The sequence below is a fragment of the Entelurus aequoreus genome, linkage group LG06, assembly GCF_033978785.1.
Source record: "Entelurus aequoreus isolate RoL-2023_Sb linkage group LG06, RoL_Eaeq_v1.1, whole genome shotgun sequence".
NCBI classification, from domain to species: Eukaryota; Metazoa; Chordata; class Actinopteri; order Syngnathiformes; family Syngnathidae; genus Entelurus; species Entelurus aequoreus.
Genome location: NC_084736.1, coordinates 46,960,134 through 46,980,870, shown reverse-complemented (window position 1 = coordinate 46,980,870; position 20,737 = coordinate 46,960,134). Strand labels below are relative to the sequence as shown.

Genomic DNA, 20,737 nt, shown 5'->3' with positions numbered 1-20,737 from the left:
AATGTATTTCGATACTTTTCTAAATAAAGTGGACCCCAAAAAATAGCATTATTGGCTTTATTTTAACAAAAAGTCTTACGGTACATAAAACATATGTTTTTTTATTGCAATGTTGTCCTTAAATAAAATAGTGAACATACAAAACAACTTGTCTTTTAGTAGTAAGTAAGCAAACAAAGGCTCCTAATTAGTCTGCTGACATATGCAGTAACATATTGTGTCATTTCTCATTCTATTATTTTGTCAAAATTATGAGGGACAAGCGGTAGAAAATGGATTATTAATGTACTTGTTCATTTACTCTTAATATCTGCTTATTTTCTCTTTTAACATGTTCTATCTACACTTCTGTTAAAATGTAATAATCACGTATTCTTCTGTTGTTTGGATACTTTACATTAGTTTTGGATGATACCACAAATTTGGGTATTGATCCGATACCAAGTAGTTACAGGATCATACAATGGTCAACATTTAAGTCCTCATGTGTCCAGGGACATATTTCCTGAGTTTATAAACATAATATAAATTTAAAAAAACGAAAAAAAAATTTGTGATGCTAAAAAATGATTGATGTAATTACAGTAGTATCGACTAGATACGCTCCTGCACTTAGTATCATTACAGTGGATGTCAGGTGTAGATTCACCCATGGCGTTTGTTTACATTCAGGTACTGATGCCGGTGAGCTACGGTGTGTAGTGAAGCATGTTTAGCTATTCCTCGTCCTGCAGGGATGATACTTTATTTGTCGCCAGGGAGGCGAGGATTAGTGATTTAGAAGTAGCTAAAACACTGCCAACTGCGGCTGGACGTTATCCGCTAGCTAGCTAGCCATGTCTTAAAGCACCTCTTTCTGAGGACGTTTCAGTGTTATAGTTTCACCTTTATCCTTAGTTTTTAACCCAAAATATGTCCGTTCTCCCTTTTCTGTCTACACACTGTGTCTGTTTGTAAGTACTCAGTGATTGTGCGCTGCCGAACATGCTCCTCTGCTCGTAAAACCAGCAATGTCATTACGTGACGATGCGCCGTCATGCCCGTTAAAACAAAAATGGGGCGGGGACCAGTACTTTTTAGAGGCGGTATAGTACCGAATATGATTCATTAGTATGGTACCGGTATACTGTACTACTCTAGTTCACACTAACCACATTTTTTTGGTAATATGAACGATTACATAAAAAGGTTGGATTTGACAAAAATAAATCAGATTGAACATACTAACCTGCGGTGTGAACGTAGCCATAGACAAAGAGAGCGGATGACCAACAAGAGGGTTCACTCTGTTTATTTCATTCAGCTGCCCGTTTGGAAACAAACAGACAAAGAAATTTGTATTCATCCTTTGATTGATTGTTATGTATTGGCTGGCGTTTGTTTGTCTGTTTGTTACTTAGCAAAATAGCTCAAAAAGTTATGAACGGATTTGATTAAACTCTCAGGAAATGTACGAAATTGGACAAGGATCAATTTATTTGATTTTGGGGCTAATTTTTTTTCAAGGATTATTTGCTATTGCTTGGCAGAGGTCTGGTCTCTCCAAGAGCTTTTCTCGTCATGTGTGTGACTCTTAAAGAGTTGGTTTTCTGTGAAAAGGAATCATGGGTTGTTGGTGGCACAGAGGAGACGTTAGAGGGGATTAAGCTGAGGACAAAAAAGCTGAACTTGTGTCAGTAAATCAACCTTAACTGGGAAGGGGGGGCTGTGTTCATGTTGTTGTATTTCTCACTCCTCTCAGTGTTAAGCGCAAGATCTATGCTTTGTGTCTTTATTATCGGTCTGTGGCCACTTTGTGGCGAGTAGGGAGCGTACATTTTGCGAGCATGTTTATGTTTGTGTGTGCATCAGTGTCACCGGAAACAACTCCATCTTATGGGCTGTCTGTTTTCTTTGCCCTACATTAACCTGCAGCAGTAAGTAAAATGAGAAAGTGCGCGTGTATCGGTTGACTGTCATCTTATAGTCCATGAACCCCCGGTATCTCTTTTCCACTTGCACACATGCATACAGTTGCACCACGTGTTCTTGTATATCTATCCTTCTTGAGACATAAACAAGGAAAAGTAGCTTCCATATGAGGATCGGTGAACAAGTTAGGACCGAATGGAAAACCAATGCTACTAAGGCTGCAGCTAACGATTATTTTTCTATCGATTAATCTATAGATTATTTTTTCGATTAATCGGTTAATCTATAGATTATTTTTTCGATTAATCTATAGATTATTTTTCCTTTTACCGATTATTTTTTTATTCAAAATGAAGATGAAAAAATAAATGTAGGCCCGTTTTTTCAAAAGGCATGGCTTTTATTTACAAAAAAAAAGAAGTATGGCCACTCAGTCAACATTGACAACAACATGACTAAATATTCTGTAACAATGTAAACATTTAAAACTTTTAACATTTAACAAAATTAAAAGTAGCTTATTTGCTTTTTAATGTGCAAATATAAAAGTCAACATCCAGTGCAAATCTTAATATTCTGCAATAGTATAAGCATTTCAAAAGTAAAAGTATTGCTTATTTTGCTTTAAAATGTGCAAAAATAAAGATAAACATCCAATACAAAAAAGTGCAAAACGAAATATTCTGTAACAACAGTGTAAACATTTCAACAAAAGTGAAAGTATTGCTTATTTGCTAAAATGTGCAAAAATAAAGATAAACATCCAATACAAAAAAGTGCCAATGTAAATATTCTGGAGCACTGTAAACATTAAGTATTGCTTTTAAAATGTGCAAAATAAACATCCAGTCCAACACAGTACACAATAACCAATTCTACTCATTCCAGTGAGTGTCTAACAGTTGTAATGAAGAAAGGTTAGCATGTGTACATGTTTGGTTCTTTTCTTGTTTACAATATTCCCAGCAGCTGAAAATAGGCGCTCAGAAGGGGTCGATGTGGCTGGAACGAGAGGTAATTAGCCTTCACCTCAAGCCAGGACTGCGAGTGAGCTGAGCTGCAGTTTATATTTCTAGAAGGTCAACGGGCTCATAGTGATGTTACTAGTAGTTGACTGGGAGGTGTTTATTATCATTTGGGGAGAGTCCGCTGCCTGATGCTCACCTGCTAAACACCTATCTGCTCCACGCTGAAGCGCTGACTACATGCGCTCTGAATACACACTGCTGATTGGCTGATAATGCTTCGTGTGTACCAATCAGATGGTTGTGTGGGTGGGACAATGCTGCGTGTGTACCAATCAGATGGTTGTGTGGGTGGGACAATGCTGCGTGCTGAGACAGACGCAGAGGAGCGAAGCAGCTTGTTAAGACTTTAGCAGCTAAAGTTAGCTTTAGCTTAGAAACTCGTTCGGTACACCCCCGTGCCGAACCGAAAGCCCCGTACCGAAACGGTTCAATACAAAACACGTACCGTTACACCCCTAGCAGATACAAATGACACAGTCATGTTTTTGTGTAATGATGACAACGTATGCTCGCGCGGACGATTGACTAGTTGATGGTTTTCTTTTCAAATGTTCGTTCATAGCCGTTGTGCTGCTATGATAGGCCATTTCCGCTCGACACAGTGTGCATACAACAACATTATTAGGCCGTTTATTGAAATACTCCCACACTTTTGACCACTTTTGGCATGCTTTTCCCCCCTCGCTCGCATCGTCTGCTTTGATCGTCTGCTTTGCGGTCCGCCATGACGGTAGTGTGACGTAAATATGCGACGCGTCGACGCACAAAAACGGCGTCGACGTATTTACGTAACCGATGACGTCGACTACGTCGACGCGTCGTTTCAGCCTTAATTGCTACCATTGAGAATGTCTCATTTGCACTCCTGGTGGTGAAATCTATAAAAATTAGGGTGGTCCAAAAAAAGAGGGATTTTTCAAATTGACTGTGTCGGTTTTAAAAGTGCCTGTGCCTTAAAAGACCTCTGGCCAACATATGTAAGTATGTGTAAGAAATTGAAATGTGCCCCTTTTCGCCCAAATTAATTTAAAAAAATGAAAATATATATGTATATAGAGACGTACTGTAATAACTTGAAGTAAATAATGAAAATGAAAAAAACCAATTACAAACAAAAAAATTCGGAAAAATAAATAACTAAAAGCTTACCTTTTTTATATGTGCATAGTATGTACACTACCGTTCAAAAGTTTGGGGTCACATTGAAATGTCCTTGTTTTCAATGAAGATAACTTTAAACTAGTCTTAACTTTAAAGAAATACACTCTATACATTGCTAATGTGGTGAATGACTATTCTAGCTGCAAATGTCTGTTTTTTGGTGCAATATCTACATAGGTGTATAGAGGCCCATTTCCAGCAACTATCACTCCAGTGTTCTAATGGTACAATGTGTTTGCTCATTGGCTCAGAAGGCTAATTGATGATTAGAAAACCCTTGTGCAATCATGTTCACACATCTGAAAGCAGTTTAGCTCGTTACAGAAGCTACAAAACTGACCTTCCTTTGAGGAGAATGAGTTTCTGGAGCATCACATTTGTGGGGTCAATTAAATGTTCAAAATGGCCAGAAAAAGAGAACTTTCATCTGAAACTCGACAGTCTATTCTTGTTCTTAGAAATGAAGGCTATTCCACAAAATTGTTTGGGTGACCCCAAACTTTTGAACTGTACTGTATATATTATTAAAGGCCTACTGAAATTTTTTTATTTATTTAAACGGGGATAGCAGATCCATTCTATGTGTCATACTTGATCATTTCTTTTTTTATTTATTTATTTTTATTTTTATTTTTATTTTTTAATATTTTTTTTTAATGTCCTGCCCAGCTTCTCGGGCAAATCATATAGCAGATGTAGATGCCCATATCGGCTGTTCAGATTTACTTTACAAAAGAGAAGTGTAGGATACTTCTCTTGTTGCCTTACTTGTATTTTGACTTTATTAAATGTATTTATATTATCATTTGGTGCAGCCGGGCCGGAGCAGGAGGGTATAGAAAGAGAGAAAAAGGAAGACAGGGGGGAATTGTGGGGACAAGAGGGGGATTAGACAGAGAGACAAAAACAACAACAGCAAACACAACAACAACAACAACAACAACAGAGCAACATCAGCAAATACGACATGTACAAATATGATGGTAAAAGTAAAAGCAAATAAGCAGTTAGCGAAAAATTTTAAAAAAATACGGAAATGACAATGAGCATTATTACACTAAAAATGGAGCAATATGAATACCAATAGAAATAGTGCTATTGATAATAAACAATACCAATACTTTACCTTTATTATCAACAATACAATTGTTCAAATGCAACAATACATATACGTAATGATAACTTGAGATACGAAAGAATGCAGAAAAATGGAGGGGAAGAAAGAGAAGCAACCTACATTAACCTTGTAGATTGTTATAGTAACAATAGGTTAAGCTTTGTCAGTGTGCCATGTGTTATACCCAGTTTACCCTAGGGCAACAACGTTAATATATGTTAGATGAAACGTGATTATGTGCATGAGTGTATGTGTGCATATGTACTTGTATATGTACAGTATGTGTATATGTGTGCTTGTACAGTGAATGTATATGTACAGTACGTGTATATGTGTGTACAGCGAATGTATATGTACAGTATGTGTATACAGTATGTGTGTTTGAACAGTGAATGTATATGTACAGTATGTGTATATGTGTGTTTGTACAGTGAATGTATATGTACAGTATATGTATGTGTCTGTTTGTACAGTGAATGTATATGTGTAGTACGTGTATGTGTGTGTTTGTACAGTGAGTGTTTATGTACAGTATGTGTATATGTATGTTTTTACAGTGAATGTATATGTACAGTATGTGTATACAGTATGTTTGTATAATGAATGTGCGTGTGGATGTACGAACTTTGAGTGTGTAAATATGTACTGTATTTATTTGTATATGTATGTGGGAGCGTAGGTACCTATGTATGTATGTGTGTGAGTATATGTGAATTTGCATGTACAATACATTTGACTCCCAGTGTGTGCGGGAGCCAGAGTACGGCCCCAGCCTCCCCGAGAGCCCATCCCACAAACAGTAGGTGTGGTGCCCAGGGAACCAGGGGCCACCGCCCCCACGCAGCCAAGCCGGACAGCGACAGGAACCCCAGAGCCTGGCCCACCGCGCCGCCCACAAGGGCCGGCAGCAGGCCGCAGACAGACGCACCCGGCAGAGGACAAGGCACGAGAAAAGCAGGGGGAAGCCAGACCCCAAGCCAGCGAGAGACCACACCCCACACGGACAGAAAGGCGGGACGCCCCGCCCGAGGGGCCCGGAGACCCCCCGCAACCGGACGGGAAGACCGCCCCCGCCCCACCGGCAACAGGGCCGCCACGAGCCCCCCCCCCCCTCCCCCGGAGAGCGCGGCGAGGCCAGCCCACGGCCACCCCACCCAAGCCGGCCGCCACAGGACCACCCAGCACGGGGCCACAGGAACCACCCACCCCACCCGCAGGGACCCCAACGATGGAGATGGAACAAGCAGCAACCGCCCCGCCGAGTCCCCCCCCTAAGGTAGGGGAATAAATAAATAAAATAAATAAATTAATAATAATAATAATAATAATAATATTAATAAAATATATTTTTAAAAAAAAGAATAAATAAATAATTAAATATATTTATAAAAAAAATAAAATAAAAAAAAGAATTAAAAGAAGATCACAGACATGCTGACACACAAGGTCGCTACCCAAACAACTGGCCGACTCGCAGCACCTCGGAATACCCTGCAGCACCATGCTACCACAGTAGACGCAGGGACCAGACCCAGCAGGCCCCAACCAAGACAGGCACCCGGAAGGGATGGACGGTGGGACCCAGGAGCTCCAGACACGCAGTCCGGATGCAGTAGCCTGAGGCGCTGACTACCCCAACCCGACAGGCAGGCCCAGAACGTACCCCCAGAAATATACATACATATATATATACATACACATAAACATACACATGTACACATACACACATACACATGCATACACATACACATATATATACATACATACATACATACATACATACATACATACATACATACATACATACATACATACATACATACATACATACATACATACATACACATACATGTACACAGTTTGTCAGCCCCGACAACCACCACACGCGCGCTGCCACCAGTCACAACATCAGCCACCCCCCTGCACCAGACCCAGCAGCCACTGGCGCCCACACCACAAACAAACGGCAGCAGAAACAGCAGCCACAACACCCCCAGACAGCCAGCACCACCCAATCAGATCAAAGCGATCAAAAAAAAAACCGCGACCGGCAACCCCACGCCAACAGGATCACAGAGACCAGCCATACTTGATCATTTCGCGATATTGCCATATTTTTGCTGGAAGGATTTAGTAGAGAACAACGACGATAAAGTTCGCAACTTTTGGTCGCTGATAAAAAAAAGCCTTGCCTATACCGGAAGTAGCGTGACGTTACAGGAGGAAGGACCCATCACATTTTCCCATTGTTTACAATGCAGCACGAGAAAGCGACGATTATCCTATTAATTTGAGCGAGGATGAAAGATTTGTGGATGAGGAAAGTGAGAGTGAAGGACTAGCGTGCAGTGCAGGACGTATCTTTTTTCGCTCTGACCGTAATTTAGGTACAAGGGTTCATTGGATTCCACACTTTCTCCTTTTTCTATTGTGGATCACGGATTTGTATTTTAAACCACCTCGGATACTATATCCTCTTGAAAATGAGAGTCGAGAACGTGAAATGGACATTCACAGTGACTTTTATCTCCACGACAATACATCGGTGAAGCTCTTTAGCTACTGAGCTAACGTGATAGCATCGGGCTCAAATGCAGATAGAAACAAAATAAATAAACCCCTGACTGGAAGGATAGACAGAAGATCAACAATACTATTAAACCATTGACATGTAAATACACGGTTAATAGATTCCAGCTTGGCGAAGCTTAACAATGCTGTTGCTAACGACGCCATTGAAGCTAACTTAGCTACGGGACGGCGGCAGCAGCGGGCGTCGTAGCTTTCGACGACACCCCGGCCGCCATCAGAGTCGGCAAGAAACATATATTTCCCCAAAGTTACGTACGTGACATGCACATAGCGACACGCACGTACGGGCAAGCGATCAAATGTTTGGAAGCCAAAGCTGTACTCACGGTAGCGCGTCTGCTATCCATCTCAAAGTCCTCCTGGTTGTGTTGCTGTAGTCCGCCGCTAATACACCGATCGCACCTACAGCTTTCTTTTTTGCAGTCTTCATTGTTCATTAAACAAATGGCAAAAGATTCACCAACACAGATGTCCAGAATAATATGGAATTTTGGGATGAAAACAGAGCTTTTTGTATTGGATTCAATGGGTCCGAATACTTCCGTATCAACCATTGACGTCACGCGCATACGACATCATACATAGACGTTTTCAACCGGAAGTGTGGCGGGAAATTTAAAATTGCACTTTATATGCCGTATTGGCATGTGTTGCAATGTTAAGATTTCATTATTGATATATAAACTATCAGACAGCGTGGTCGGTAGTAGTGGGTTTCAGTAGGCCTTTAATGTTGTAAATACAAATCTTTATATATCTAGAAAGGGCGGTCTCAAAGATGTAGGCATTTTTCGGAGGTCTCAAGAAGGTAAAAAATACAAGAGAGTGTGTGTGTGTGTGTGTGTTCTTGTATTTCTTCTTCTTGAGACACAAACAAGGAAAAGTACCGTCGATATGAGGACCGGTGAACAAGTTAGGACATAAATCATGGTCCCAATACGGAAAACCATTGCATTTAATAGAGAGTGTCTCATTTGCAGACCTGGTGGTGAAATCTATCAAAATTAGGAGGGATTTTTCAAATTGATTGATTGTGTCGGTTTTAAAAGTGCTCCCCCTCTGGTCAACATATAAAATAACAAGTGTGTGTAAACATTTGAAGTGCTCCCCCTCTGGCCAACATATGTAATAACAAGTGTGTGTAAGAAATTGAATTGCGCCCCCTTTGGCCAAAATCAATTAAAAAAAATAAATAAATATGTTTTCAGTACCTTGAAGGTAGAAAAGCGCTATACAAGTACAACCCGTTTGCTGTTTACAGTATATAGAGACATACTGTAATAACTTGAAGTAAATAATGAAGATTTAAAACCAATTACAAGCAAAAAATAAATAAATAAATAAAGTAAAAGTTGAAATTTTTATATTTGCATAGTATGTATATATTATTAAGGTTGTAAATACAAATCTTTATATATCTAGAAAGGGTGGTCCTAAAGAGGTAGGCTTTTTACGGAGGTCTCAATAAGGTAACAAATACAAGAATGTGTGTGTGTGTGTGTGTGTGTGTGTGTGTGTGTGTGTGTGTGTGTGTGTGTGTGTGTGTGTGTGTGTGTGTGTGTGTGTGTGTGTGTGTGTGTGTGTGTGTGTGTGTGTGTGTGTGTGATTGTATGTGTGTGTTTGTGTGTGTGCACACGAGCGTTTTCCGGCTTTATTAATCATTCATGCTGCTCACTGATTGCATGAGTGTGTGTTCTCAAGCTTGCGTGTTGGGTTAATCAGTGGGTATGAGAATCCGCCATTACAAACAGCCTTTGCAGCATGCGTGCAAGGACAACCCGAGTGTCACTGCCTGACTGAGAGAGCGAGAGAGATGAGAGATGAGGACAGAAAAGCAAGTGGTTGATGAAATGAGGGTAAAACCAGACATTGGCAAGCAAAAATATAGAAAATAAGCATTTTCTCTTCCTGTAAGTACACTGTGATGATTGTATTATATATTCAGCGCTGCCTATCTGTCTGCAAAAAGCTAATTATCTGGCAAGATTCTGAGCCATCCTGATTAAAATTGGTGCCCTGGCTGTGCGCGTGTACGTGTTTGTAACTAATCGAGCAAAAAAAGAGTGAAATATGTCATAATGCCTGCGTGCCAATGTGTACATGCTGAGAGTCCCGCCTGTGGTTAGGTTACATCTTCCTGCAGCGCAGAGGAACAGTGTCTTGTTGCATCATACTGAGTCTGTTAATAACAAGCTCGACCACAAAAGGCAGTCGGTCCGACGCTCCATTTCTCATCTTCCAGCAGCCGGCGGTAATGCCGTCATGACATGTTAAGCAGGTATTGTTGTAGAACGCAGCATGTCAGGCCTCTGTATTCCCTGAGTTTTTTTTTTTTCTTTAAGTGGTTCCAAGTAAAAGTCGCAGGCGTGGAATTCCAAGTGGACTTTGTCGTATGTAGAAAAACACGTTGTCACCGCGGGGCAAGGTTAATGTTTGTAAGCAGTTCAGTGAAAGATAATTATAATGCAACGACTGAGGTTGAGTAGCAGGCATGGTGTATTTTGAAAATAATAATAATAATGACAATAGAAATAATCACCCATCCTTTCCCATTGGATTGTGTTATTGAATCTTAAACTATAGAAATTAAGATTCACTTTACGCGGTTTTGAAAACACTAATTTTTATTAAATACCATATTTTTTGGACTGTAAGGTGCACTTAAAATACTTTAATTTTCTCAAAACTCGACAGTGCGCCTTATAACCCGGTGCGCCTAATGTACGGAATAATTCTGGTTGTGCTTACCGACCTCGAAGCTATTTTATTTGGTACATGGTGTAATGATAAGTGTGACCAGTAGATGGTAGTCACACAGAAGAGATACGTGTAGACTGCGATATGACGCCAGTAAACAACACTAAAACTTTAAATGTTCTATTGAAAATAAAGAACATTACACACGGCACTCAAAAATCTGTCAAAATGTTTTAGTACGACTTTGAAGCCACACTGCTTGATGGATTGTCGGCCCATTACGGCTACCGTAGTCGGAGATACAAGTATTACTATGGTGTGTGTATAAGGACCGCAAAATGACACCCATTAGCAGACATATTGTCTGGCGTTTTGTTTCACAATGCAAAACCCACATTTTTTACCTTCTGGTACCTACTGATGTGTATTTGAGATCTGCATAAGTCCTGAAAATTTGCGCACTTCCGCCACTGTAGTCCGTGACGACACCATAGCTTCTTCTTTTTCACTATCTTCTTGTTATGAGCATTTATCCTCTGCTGTTGCCATTTCTAATATAAAGTAGCGTAAAGTTCTAACTTACATCTCGCCATTAAAGCACTAAAACATACCGGTGTAGTGAGTTTACATTATTCACCGATGGAACTTTAGTTATTAGAGAGTTCCGGTCGGACGGTTTTTCACGGGACACATTTCCGGCGTTGTTGCACTAGTGAGCCACGGATGAGGAGATGCTGCTCCGTTATTGATTTAAGTAAAGTCTGAATGTCATTAAAACAGTTAGCTCCATCTTTTGACACTTCTTCCACTCCCGTCCTTGTACGCTACACCGCTACAACAAAGATGAAGGAGAAAAGACGCTGTCAAAGGTGAGCCACGTAAATAAGACCACCCACAAAACGGCGCATCCTGAAGCAACTGTCAGAAAGCGACTTGAAGATGGTCTGTAAAACATAATCTATGCAACATTTTGACCAAGGAACCACCATTACATGTTATGTAGACCACAAGGAAACGTTTTACATTTTTAAAAAAAATCACAATATGACCCCTTTAATGCCCCAAAAAATACGGTACTTGGAATGGGAAGGCTTTTCTTTCTTTCTTTCTTTTTTATAACCCTTATAACACATATTGCAGAAACAATTAAGTGGGCTATCAATTCCTAGCATTTCTGATGGACCATTGACATCCATGCTGCTCCTGTATGACCAGGATTTTGATTATTACGAATATTGACGACTGATACTTAGGTACCGTTCACATTTGAACAGATACGGTACCAATCACCGGTACTTGAATCGATACCAGTTCTTAACGATACCAGTCTTAGTTACTTTTGTGTGTGTTAATGAATGTTAATTGTTTGATGATAAAATTTTATTTTTGATATAAAATTTTAAAATGAGCTGATTATAATACCTGTGCTGTTCAGTTCTAATACCTTGTTTTTTTTTAGTACATTTGAGTCTCATTTGCAATGCAGTTGCCCTTCCAAGACATTAGATGGCAGTACTGTGTAGAACAGGTTTATTCAACTGATGGTCCACAGGCTACACCAAAGCTTTTAATTTGGCCTGCTGAACATCACCCAAATAGGCTTGATAAAACCATTCAAATTAGGGTTGCTCATGTATGCAGTACTTCAGGCACCCCACAGGGGGCAACAGCAAGGAATATGTGTCACAATGAAGCAGCAGTGGGGTGAGTAGAAGAAGATGGCGCTATCGACCCATAAAAAAATTAAAATAAATCACGGAAATCCAATTTTTAACAAAGTATGAATGTATTGAAATTGCTGACTTTGTCATGTCTTTTTTATTCGATGTCGTGTTGTGTTTTGGCTGAGTAACTCTGGCGGTCAAAGCTTGTGTAATACGTGTAGCACTGAATTTGACTAGTAGAGGGCGATAACGCTACACTTTCGATTTATTTGGGTTGAGCCACCAGTGTGCTATGTTTGCTGTGGATGTTGTTTAATTTCTATATGAATAAATATCTGCAGTTAATTGTGTGAATGTATTAATACTAAGCCTTTTATTTTCCATGCATCCATCCATTTTCTACTCCGCTTATTCCCTTAGGAGTCGCGGGGGGCGGTGGAGCTTATCTCAGCTACAATCGGGCGGAAGGTGGGAAATACACAATGGACGTTATACTTTTGTAATGTTTACTTTATGTTTATATTTTCAGTCTAACAAACCTAAATAAAGGAGAAAGTGTGAAGAAATAAACCTGAGAAAGGAAAATCCTTCTTCAACAAAACTTCTGGAGCTTCTGTTTCTTCATGCAGTTAACGATCTGTCTGGCTGCACACGCTGTAAACAAATAGCAAGGGCAGAATAATGAATTCATCAACAGTGCAGTGTGGAAGCCGATGTGTTTACTTTGCAATTAAGTAAGCGCAGTCTCAAAGGAATATAATCTGTGCGGGCACTTTCTGACAAAACATCCACATTTCGATGTCCGGCTCCTGAGCCCTTGGGCTCTTGAAACTGCAGCCCTCTTCATTACGTAGTTGAATAACCCTGGTGTAGGCTATCTATGGTATGTTGGCTAACTAGGAAGTTGTTTTTTGTCCAATAGGCTGAATGTGTTATGTTCCGCCCTACAACGTGTTTATACTGTAAGTATTGTGCTTATTACACACCAGCTGTTTGAGTGTAACATTCATCTGAGTTGTAGTTATCATTATCACATTTGGAGGTGTTGAAATCGCCATGTAAAATCATTAATGCTAAGAATAGCCTGTCAATGACAAATCCAATGTATGTATTGTAATGTAATGTAAATGATGCAATGTAAATTAGCATCAAGCTAGCACATTTTCGAAGAGTGGAGCCTTACTTTATGTTCAAGCATTTTCTATCCAGCATACTTGCTTTGTTAGTGTTGAAAATGGCAACATTACTTGGAGGGACTTTGGCTAAGTCTACCCTGAATGGTGCTTGAGTGATTGTCTCCTTGAGCGGGTGTTTAGTCTGCAACCAGATGGGATGCCACAAAGGTGTGGAAGTATGGCACCGTTTCATTTTAAATGTATATAGGCACTGACGAAATTCCGTCAGTGCCTATAAAAGTACCAAATTCGATACCAATTCCCACTGGTACTATATTATCGTGCTATCGATGTCTTTGGGAATTTTAATTCAAGACAAGCATCCTTAGTTGAAATATCTTCTCTGGGTGATGTATACCCAATGCCCTTGCCTTTGTAGAAGAGATATTCAGCTGAGTGAGAAGTGTGTAAGAGGGTTTGAAGGATATTGTATGTTTTGTAAATCAATTAAAAAAAACTGAACTGTCAATGTTTAAATAACCTTGTAACTTTCCTTAACATATGAGTATAAAAGAAGGTTAACCTCTGCAAAATGTAAAAACAACCTAACGCGTCCTTTGACTTTGACAACAAATAATGACGTGCATTGTGAAGCTGCACATTATGCAAACACACGTGTGGTGATGGATAATTGCTTTCCTCGTTGCAATATTTGAAGTTATGTATGTTGTGTATATGGCATGACAAACAATACTAGGCTTAATTCAAATTCCCATTTCCCGCATGCCTAAATGTGGTTGTTCATTATTTTCTGTTAACAAAACGAAATCAATTTGTCTTATGTGTTGAACAGTTAAACTGTCTTTAACCGCCTGCCTCCCTCTCTGCCTTCATTAAACATAACGAACGTCAGTAAACAGCTGGTTATTGAGTTGTTTTTCTTTAAGGAAACAGTAAGAATGTTGTAGTTAATTTAGCGGCAAGCAACGCGAACAAGGCTTGAATTGGTGAGGTTTTTTTTTTGTTTAATTTGTTTGTTTTAGGAAATGTTGTACCATAATGGGGAAGCACGGAACAGGGGTTAGCGCATGTGCCTCACAATACGAAGGTCCTGGGTTCGATCCCCGGGCTCTGGGTCTTTCTGTGTGGAGTTTGCATGTTCTCCCCATGACTGCGTGGGTTTCCTCCGGGTACTCCGGCTTCCTCCCACCTCCAAAGACATGCACCTGGGGATAGGTTGATTGGCAACACTAAATGGTCCCTAGTGTGTGAATGTTGTCTGTCTATCTGTGTTTGCCCTGCGATGAGGTGGCGACTTGTCCAGGGTGTACCCCGCCTTCCGCCCGAATGCAGATGAGATAAGCTCCGGCACCCTCCGCAACCCCGAAAGGGACAAGCGGTAGAAAATGGATGGATGGATGGATGTACCATAACGTTTTCAGTGGCGCTAACGCTGTTGTTAATTCAGCACCCAACAACATCAGGGGTGTTGCTCAAACGCCGTTATTAGCCGTCTCTCTGGTGCTCTGGGTCAGACGAGACATAGCCTGCAGTCGTCCGATTTCAAGACATATTTACGGGGAATTGATGACAAAGAGAGTAATTGTTATTCTTAAACGAATGACAAAAAAATTGGACTCCAGCTTTATCTTTCTCATGCGGGACAAATGGGCAGGTGCCTGAGAACAACCTACAACAAATATGCGTTTTAATTGATTGATTGAAACTTTTATTAGTAGATTGCACAGTACAGTACATATTCCATACAATTGACCCCTAAATGGTAACACCCGAATAAGTTTTTCAACTTGTTTAAGTCCACGTTAATCAATTCATGGTTATTAATACTTAATTAATACTTACCAACCTTGAGACCTCTGAATTCGGGAGATGGGGGGGGGGGTTGCGGGGGTGCGATTGGGGGGGCGGGGTTGAGGTGCAGGCAGCATACCCCTTCCCCTTCAAACTGTTATTGTAGCGTCCCGGAAGAGTTAGTACTGCAAGGGGTTCTGGGTATTTCAATCAATGTTTATTTATATAGCCCTAAATCACAAGTGTCTCAAAGGGCTGCACAAGCCACAACGACATCCTCGGCCAAGGAAAAACTCACCCCAGTGGGACGTCGATGGGAATGACTATGAGAAACCTTGGAGAGGACCGCATATGTGGGTAACCCCCCCCCCCCCCCCCCCCCCCTAGGGGAGACCGAAAGCAATGGATGTCGAGTGGGTCTGACATAATATTGTGAAAGTCCAGTCCACAGTGGATCCAACACATCAGCGAGAGTCCAGTCCATAGTGGGGCCAGCAGGAAACCGTCCCGAGCGGAGACGGGTCAGCAGCTCAGAGATGTCCCCAACCGATGCACAGGCTAGCGGTCCACCCGGGGTCCCGACTCTGGACAGCAAGCACTTCATCCATGGCCACCGTTGTGTTGTGTTTATGTTGTGTTACTTACAAGCAGACACAGCGTGTAGACAGAAAAGGGAGAACGGACGCATTTTGGCTTAAAAACGGTTGATTGGCAACACTAAATTGGCCCTAGTGTGTGAATGTAAGTGTGAATGTTGTCTGTCTATATGTGTTGGCCCTGCGATGAGCTGGCGACTTGTCCAGGGTGTACCCCGCCTTCCGCCCGATTGTAGCTGAGATAGGCTCCAGCGCCCCCCGCGACCCCGAAGGGAATAAGCGGTAGAAAATGGATGGATGGATGGAAATTACTAATCCTTGTCTCCATGGCGACGAAAATAAAGTGAGTTTCTTACAAGTATCATCCCTGCAGGACGAGGAATAGCTAAACATGCTTCACTACACACCGTAGGAGGATACAATAGCTCACCGCTAACAGCAAGGTAGCACCCCTGAATGTAAACAAATGCCATGGGTGGATCTACACCTGACATCTACTGTAATGATACCAAGCACAATAGCGTATCTAGTTGACACTACTATGATTACATCAATATTTTTTATCGTCACAATTTTTTTTCCCCTTTTTTGAAATTCATATTATGTTTAAAAACTCAGGAACTACGTCCCTGGACACATGAGGACTTTGAATATGACCAATGTATGATCCTGTAACTACTTGGAGACTTTGTTTGCTTCCTTACTAATAAAAGACAAATTGTCTTGTGTGTTTACTATTTTATTTAAGGACAAAAATGTTCTTCGATTGCAATAAGAAACATATGTTTAATGTACCGTAAGATTTTTTGTTAGAATAAAGCCAATAAACCCATTTTTTTGTGGTCCCCTTTATATAGAAAAGTATCGAAAGGTATCGAAAAGTATCGAAATACATTTTGGTACCGGTACCAACATATTGGTATTGGGACAACCCTACGTTGTATCAACGTCTTGTGCCTGCTGGATTATATCGTTTATTTGACTTTAAACAATCTTTGATTTATATTCTGTCGCTTCAATTGATTGTTTAATAAGGGCAAGTAAAACAAAACAAAAATCTATGAAATCCGGACTGCATGTAGTGCCCGGAACTTTAAACATGCAGACTTAGTTTCCGCACGGCCGCTGCAGTAGAGCGCACATCAGAGGTGTAGGTCCGATCTGTTTGTGTGTTAACGCAAGTGGTGCAATTTCAATGCTGATGATGTGCATTTATTAGAACAAAAGAATGAAGGTTGAGACAAGTTGAATTGTTTTACCTAAAATATGCATTGAGGCTATAAATTGTGTTTAATCCGATTAATTGAAGAAACTAATTGATGGATTACTCCATTACTAAAATAATTGATAGCTGCAGCCCTGATATTGACCGCCACCCCCTACCCTGACACCTCACTGCACCCCACACCCCCATCCACGCAGCATTTAAAACATTGAAAACTAAATGCCTGGATGCATAACTAACTAACTAACAAAACATGATTCTGTGGCGGTAGCAAAAAGAACAATAAAAAAAAAGAACCAATTGGAGTTAGTTCTGTGTATCTAAGTGAAAGGGCGTACAAGGACACCGCCAACTTCCACTACTGTGTTTTATACACTGTGTGTGCACTCACACACCCCTACCACCTCCTCCTCGCTCCCCCCAGCTATCGCAGCATGCAACATCCTTGCCACAGGAATTTAATTGCTCTGTAAACAAGCCTTTTGTTTGGCTCTGCACTGTTTGCTCGTGTGCACAAGCTGTATTAAAAGTCTCAGTCAGACCTGCAGTGAAGAGAGAAGAATCTCAGAGCACAACAAATCAATGACACGTTCTGTGCTGACAAAAATATGTACACATAAAAATGGGAACTGAGTGGCATTACCTCACTTCGTGGCCATATCTTGGGAACACAGGAAATTGTTACTGTTTAATGGTCCTTTATCGTTATCATACCCTTTGTAATCATCGTGTCTTCTGATTATAATAACCCTTCATTGTTTCTTTTCTCTGTCATTCACAGACGTACGAGCGCCAGTTCCGGTCTGTTCAAGGAGGCCTGTTGCAACTACTGGGAGATCCCTCTCCACCTAAACACCAGCCTCGCAACACTCCACTCCCCGCACCCACTCTTTCCCTCGCACAACCGATACAACACACCCCCACGCAACAGTTCCAACACGCTTCTCAGCACCAAGGCAGTCCCGACTGGATCGCGTTCAGAGCACCTACTGCTTCTCAAGCCAACCCTGCGGATTCCGAGCCAGCTGCACAACAGGCGGGGGCCAGTAGGAGCTCTTTGATGGATTCGAACGCACCTTTCTCAAGAACTGTGACTCAAAGCCATTCACCTCAAAGATCCTTGACTCCAGACCTGCAGTTGCCAGTTGTTACAGATGCCAGTATTCTCAACTTGACCTCTCTCAGCAGGTGCGGGTTAATTTCTCTAACTTTACCTTGTTATTTCATCTCGGCACAAAATGACAATGAGGAATTGATGAGTCCAGGCGCAAAAACAGATATCTCCATTTTCCTTGTTTTGAGTAAACCAACGTTTTTTCATAACACCGCCATCCTGCTGATGTGGGTTCCAACTAGGGTTGTACATTATACCGGTATTAGTATATTACCGCGATACTAATGAATAATATTCGGTACGATACCGTCTCTGATACGTACCGGTCCCTCGTTTTTTTAAATGTATATTATGTTTATAAACTCGGGAAATATGGCCCTGGACACATGAGGACTTTGAATATGACCAATGTATGATCCTGCAACTACTTGGTATCGGATTGATACTCAAATTTGTGGTATCATCCAAAACTAAAAAGTATCAAACAACAGAAGAACAAATTATTATTACATTTTAACAGAAGTGTAGACAGAACATGTTAAAAGAGAAAGTAAGCAGATATTAACAGAAAATGAAGAAGTAGATAAATAATTAATTTTCTACCACTTGTCCTTAATAATATTGGCAAAATAATAGAATGATAAATGACACAATATGTTACTGCATACGTCAGCAGACTAATTAGGAGCCTTTGTTTGTTTACTTACTACTAAAAGACAAGTTGTCTAGTATGTTCACTATTTTATTTAAGGACTTAACTGCAATAAGAAACATATGTTTAATGTACCCTAAGATTTTTTTGTTAAAATAAAGCCAATAATGCTATTTTATTGTGGTCCCCTTTATCTACAAAAGTACCGAAATCATTTTAGTACTGGTACGGCACCAAAATATTGCTATCGTTACAACACTAGTTCCAACTGAACCGTTTCTAAAAAACAAAATGATAGTCTCAATTTGAAAAAATTGCAATTTAATTTTGATAAATTTGTATAAATTTTGCAGCAAAAACAGATAACTCCAAACAACGTTTCTTTGCAAAAACAGACTAATCCACTATGGGGCCAACCTCGCCCTAAAAATGAGTGAAAATATATCAGTATTTTCAGACGAATGCTTATTCCATTATTAATTTCAATGTACATATCCTATACTTTAAGTGCACAGCTTGCTTGCTCACGGGCCTCTTTGATTTATCAGGATAGCGTCTCTATATGCGCCCAGTAGGCGAGGGCACCACACGCTCACTGATTTCATCAAAGTTCCTCATTATTGATGCTTTCATTTAGTTGCAATCACGGCAAAAATTACACAAAGCGAGCGAACATGATCACTGATTATGGATGACGTCATCAACTTTCGATGCACTGATTGGTTCTGATGGATTTGTCTGTTTTTGCCACAAAGACAGCAGGGCGCTGGTTGGTTTCTGAAGAAATGCGACCGGTAAGTCGCTTTTGCAGAAAACTAGATTTATCTCCTGGTAGAGAATGGTGTAAACCAGGTGTGTCCAAAAAACGGCCCGTAAGACCTCACAATTTTAATAATAAGGAATCAGGCCCGCAGGGTACCTCCAGCTTAATTTTCAAAAATCTGACTGTCTAATTGCTGCCATCTTGTGGACAGCATAAGTAAATCACGTCAATGACCAGAAATTGTACATTGATGCGTGGACAGCACAGCATTAACTAATATGACCCAATCCAAACAACCTTTCCTAATCATGGCGCAAATAAACTGCAAACATTTCAAATAATATAAAAATGAATTATAAAAAGTCCACACACATGGTCACACATAACACAACCTTTACTGAACTTTTTGGATATAAAAAAAAACATTCATAATTCAAAATTGCACCCATTTAAATCCACTAAAATGCATTATTGGAAAAATGCTTGGCGCATATTACCTGTTTGATATTTCTAATCGATTACAAAACTTTAAGAAAAGTGTCATAGAAGTAAATAAGGTAGAAGTCAAACTTTCATATACTTTTATTATGTTATTATATTGATTATATATCCATTATATTAATACTAGTTATATGTGTATATATATATATATAGACTGTATGCATATATAGTTGGCTTTTAGCCCAGGGTTTCTGGTTGTATCCATTGGGTTAAGTTTTTTTCTGCCCTGACGTGGAATCAGAGGAGGATGTCGTTGTGGTTTGTGCAGCCCTTTGAGACATTTGTGATTAAGGGCTATATAAGTAAACTTTGATTGATTGATTGAATTTTCAGCAAATACTGTATTTATGGTTTTTAAAAGTAAGTTTACTTGTCCTCCGAGGGACAACAAATCAAGTTTGTTGATTTAAGCTACATTCACACTTCAGGGTCGGATGTCCAATTCTGTTTTTTTGTCTCATCCGATTTTTATATATGGCCATTCAAATACATTTAAAAAAGTGATTTCTAATGTAAATGCATCTGACCTGACGTCATGACGTTGCACGCACTGCAGTATTTACGGGCTTCAACTTCAGTCAGTCTCACTACTGGCACATTTGTGGCAATTTCTAGGATTTGTGGCAGTTTTACAGGGTATTTTGCTTCAAAGTCTGCTTAAAGAGCATGAAAGTGGGCGAGCAGTCGTAGACAGAAGTGGTGGAACTTTTATGTGAGTTCCTAAAACATATTATTGTCACCTGTTTTCTGCTTGGTTGTTAACTATTTATTTTGTAACCGTCTATTTTG

The 20,737-nt window shown here is 40.2% G+C and overlaps 1 protein-coding gene across 2 annotated transcripts in view; it reads left to right on the top strand.

Annotated features, from left to right (window-relative positions):
• Window positions 1-20,737, top strand: part of setbp1 (SET binding protein 1) — a 140,257-nt gene that overhangs the window by 107,359 nt on the left and 12,161 nt on the right. For both annotated transcript variants that reach the window (XM_062050858.1, XM_062050857.1), the window contains exon 3: window positions 17,700-18,106. In XM_062050858.1, the coding sequence (XP_061906842.1) occupies window positions 17,700-18,106 (407 nt within the window). The remainder of the gene's footprint in view (window positions 1-17,699; window positions 18,107-20,737) is intronic.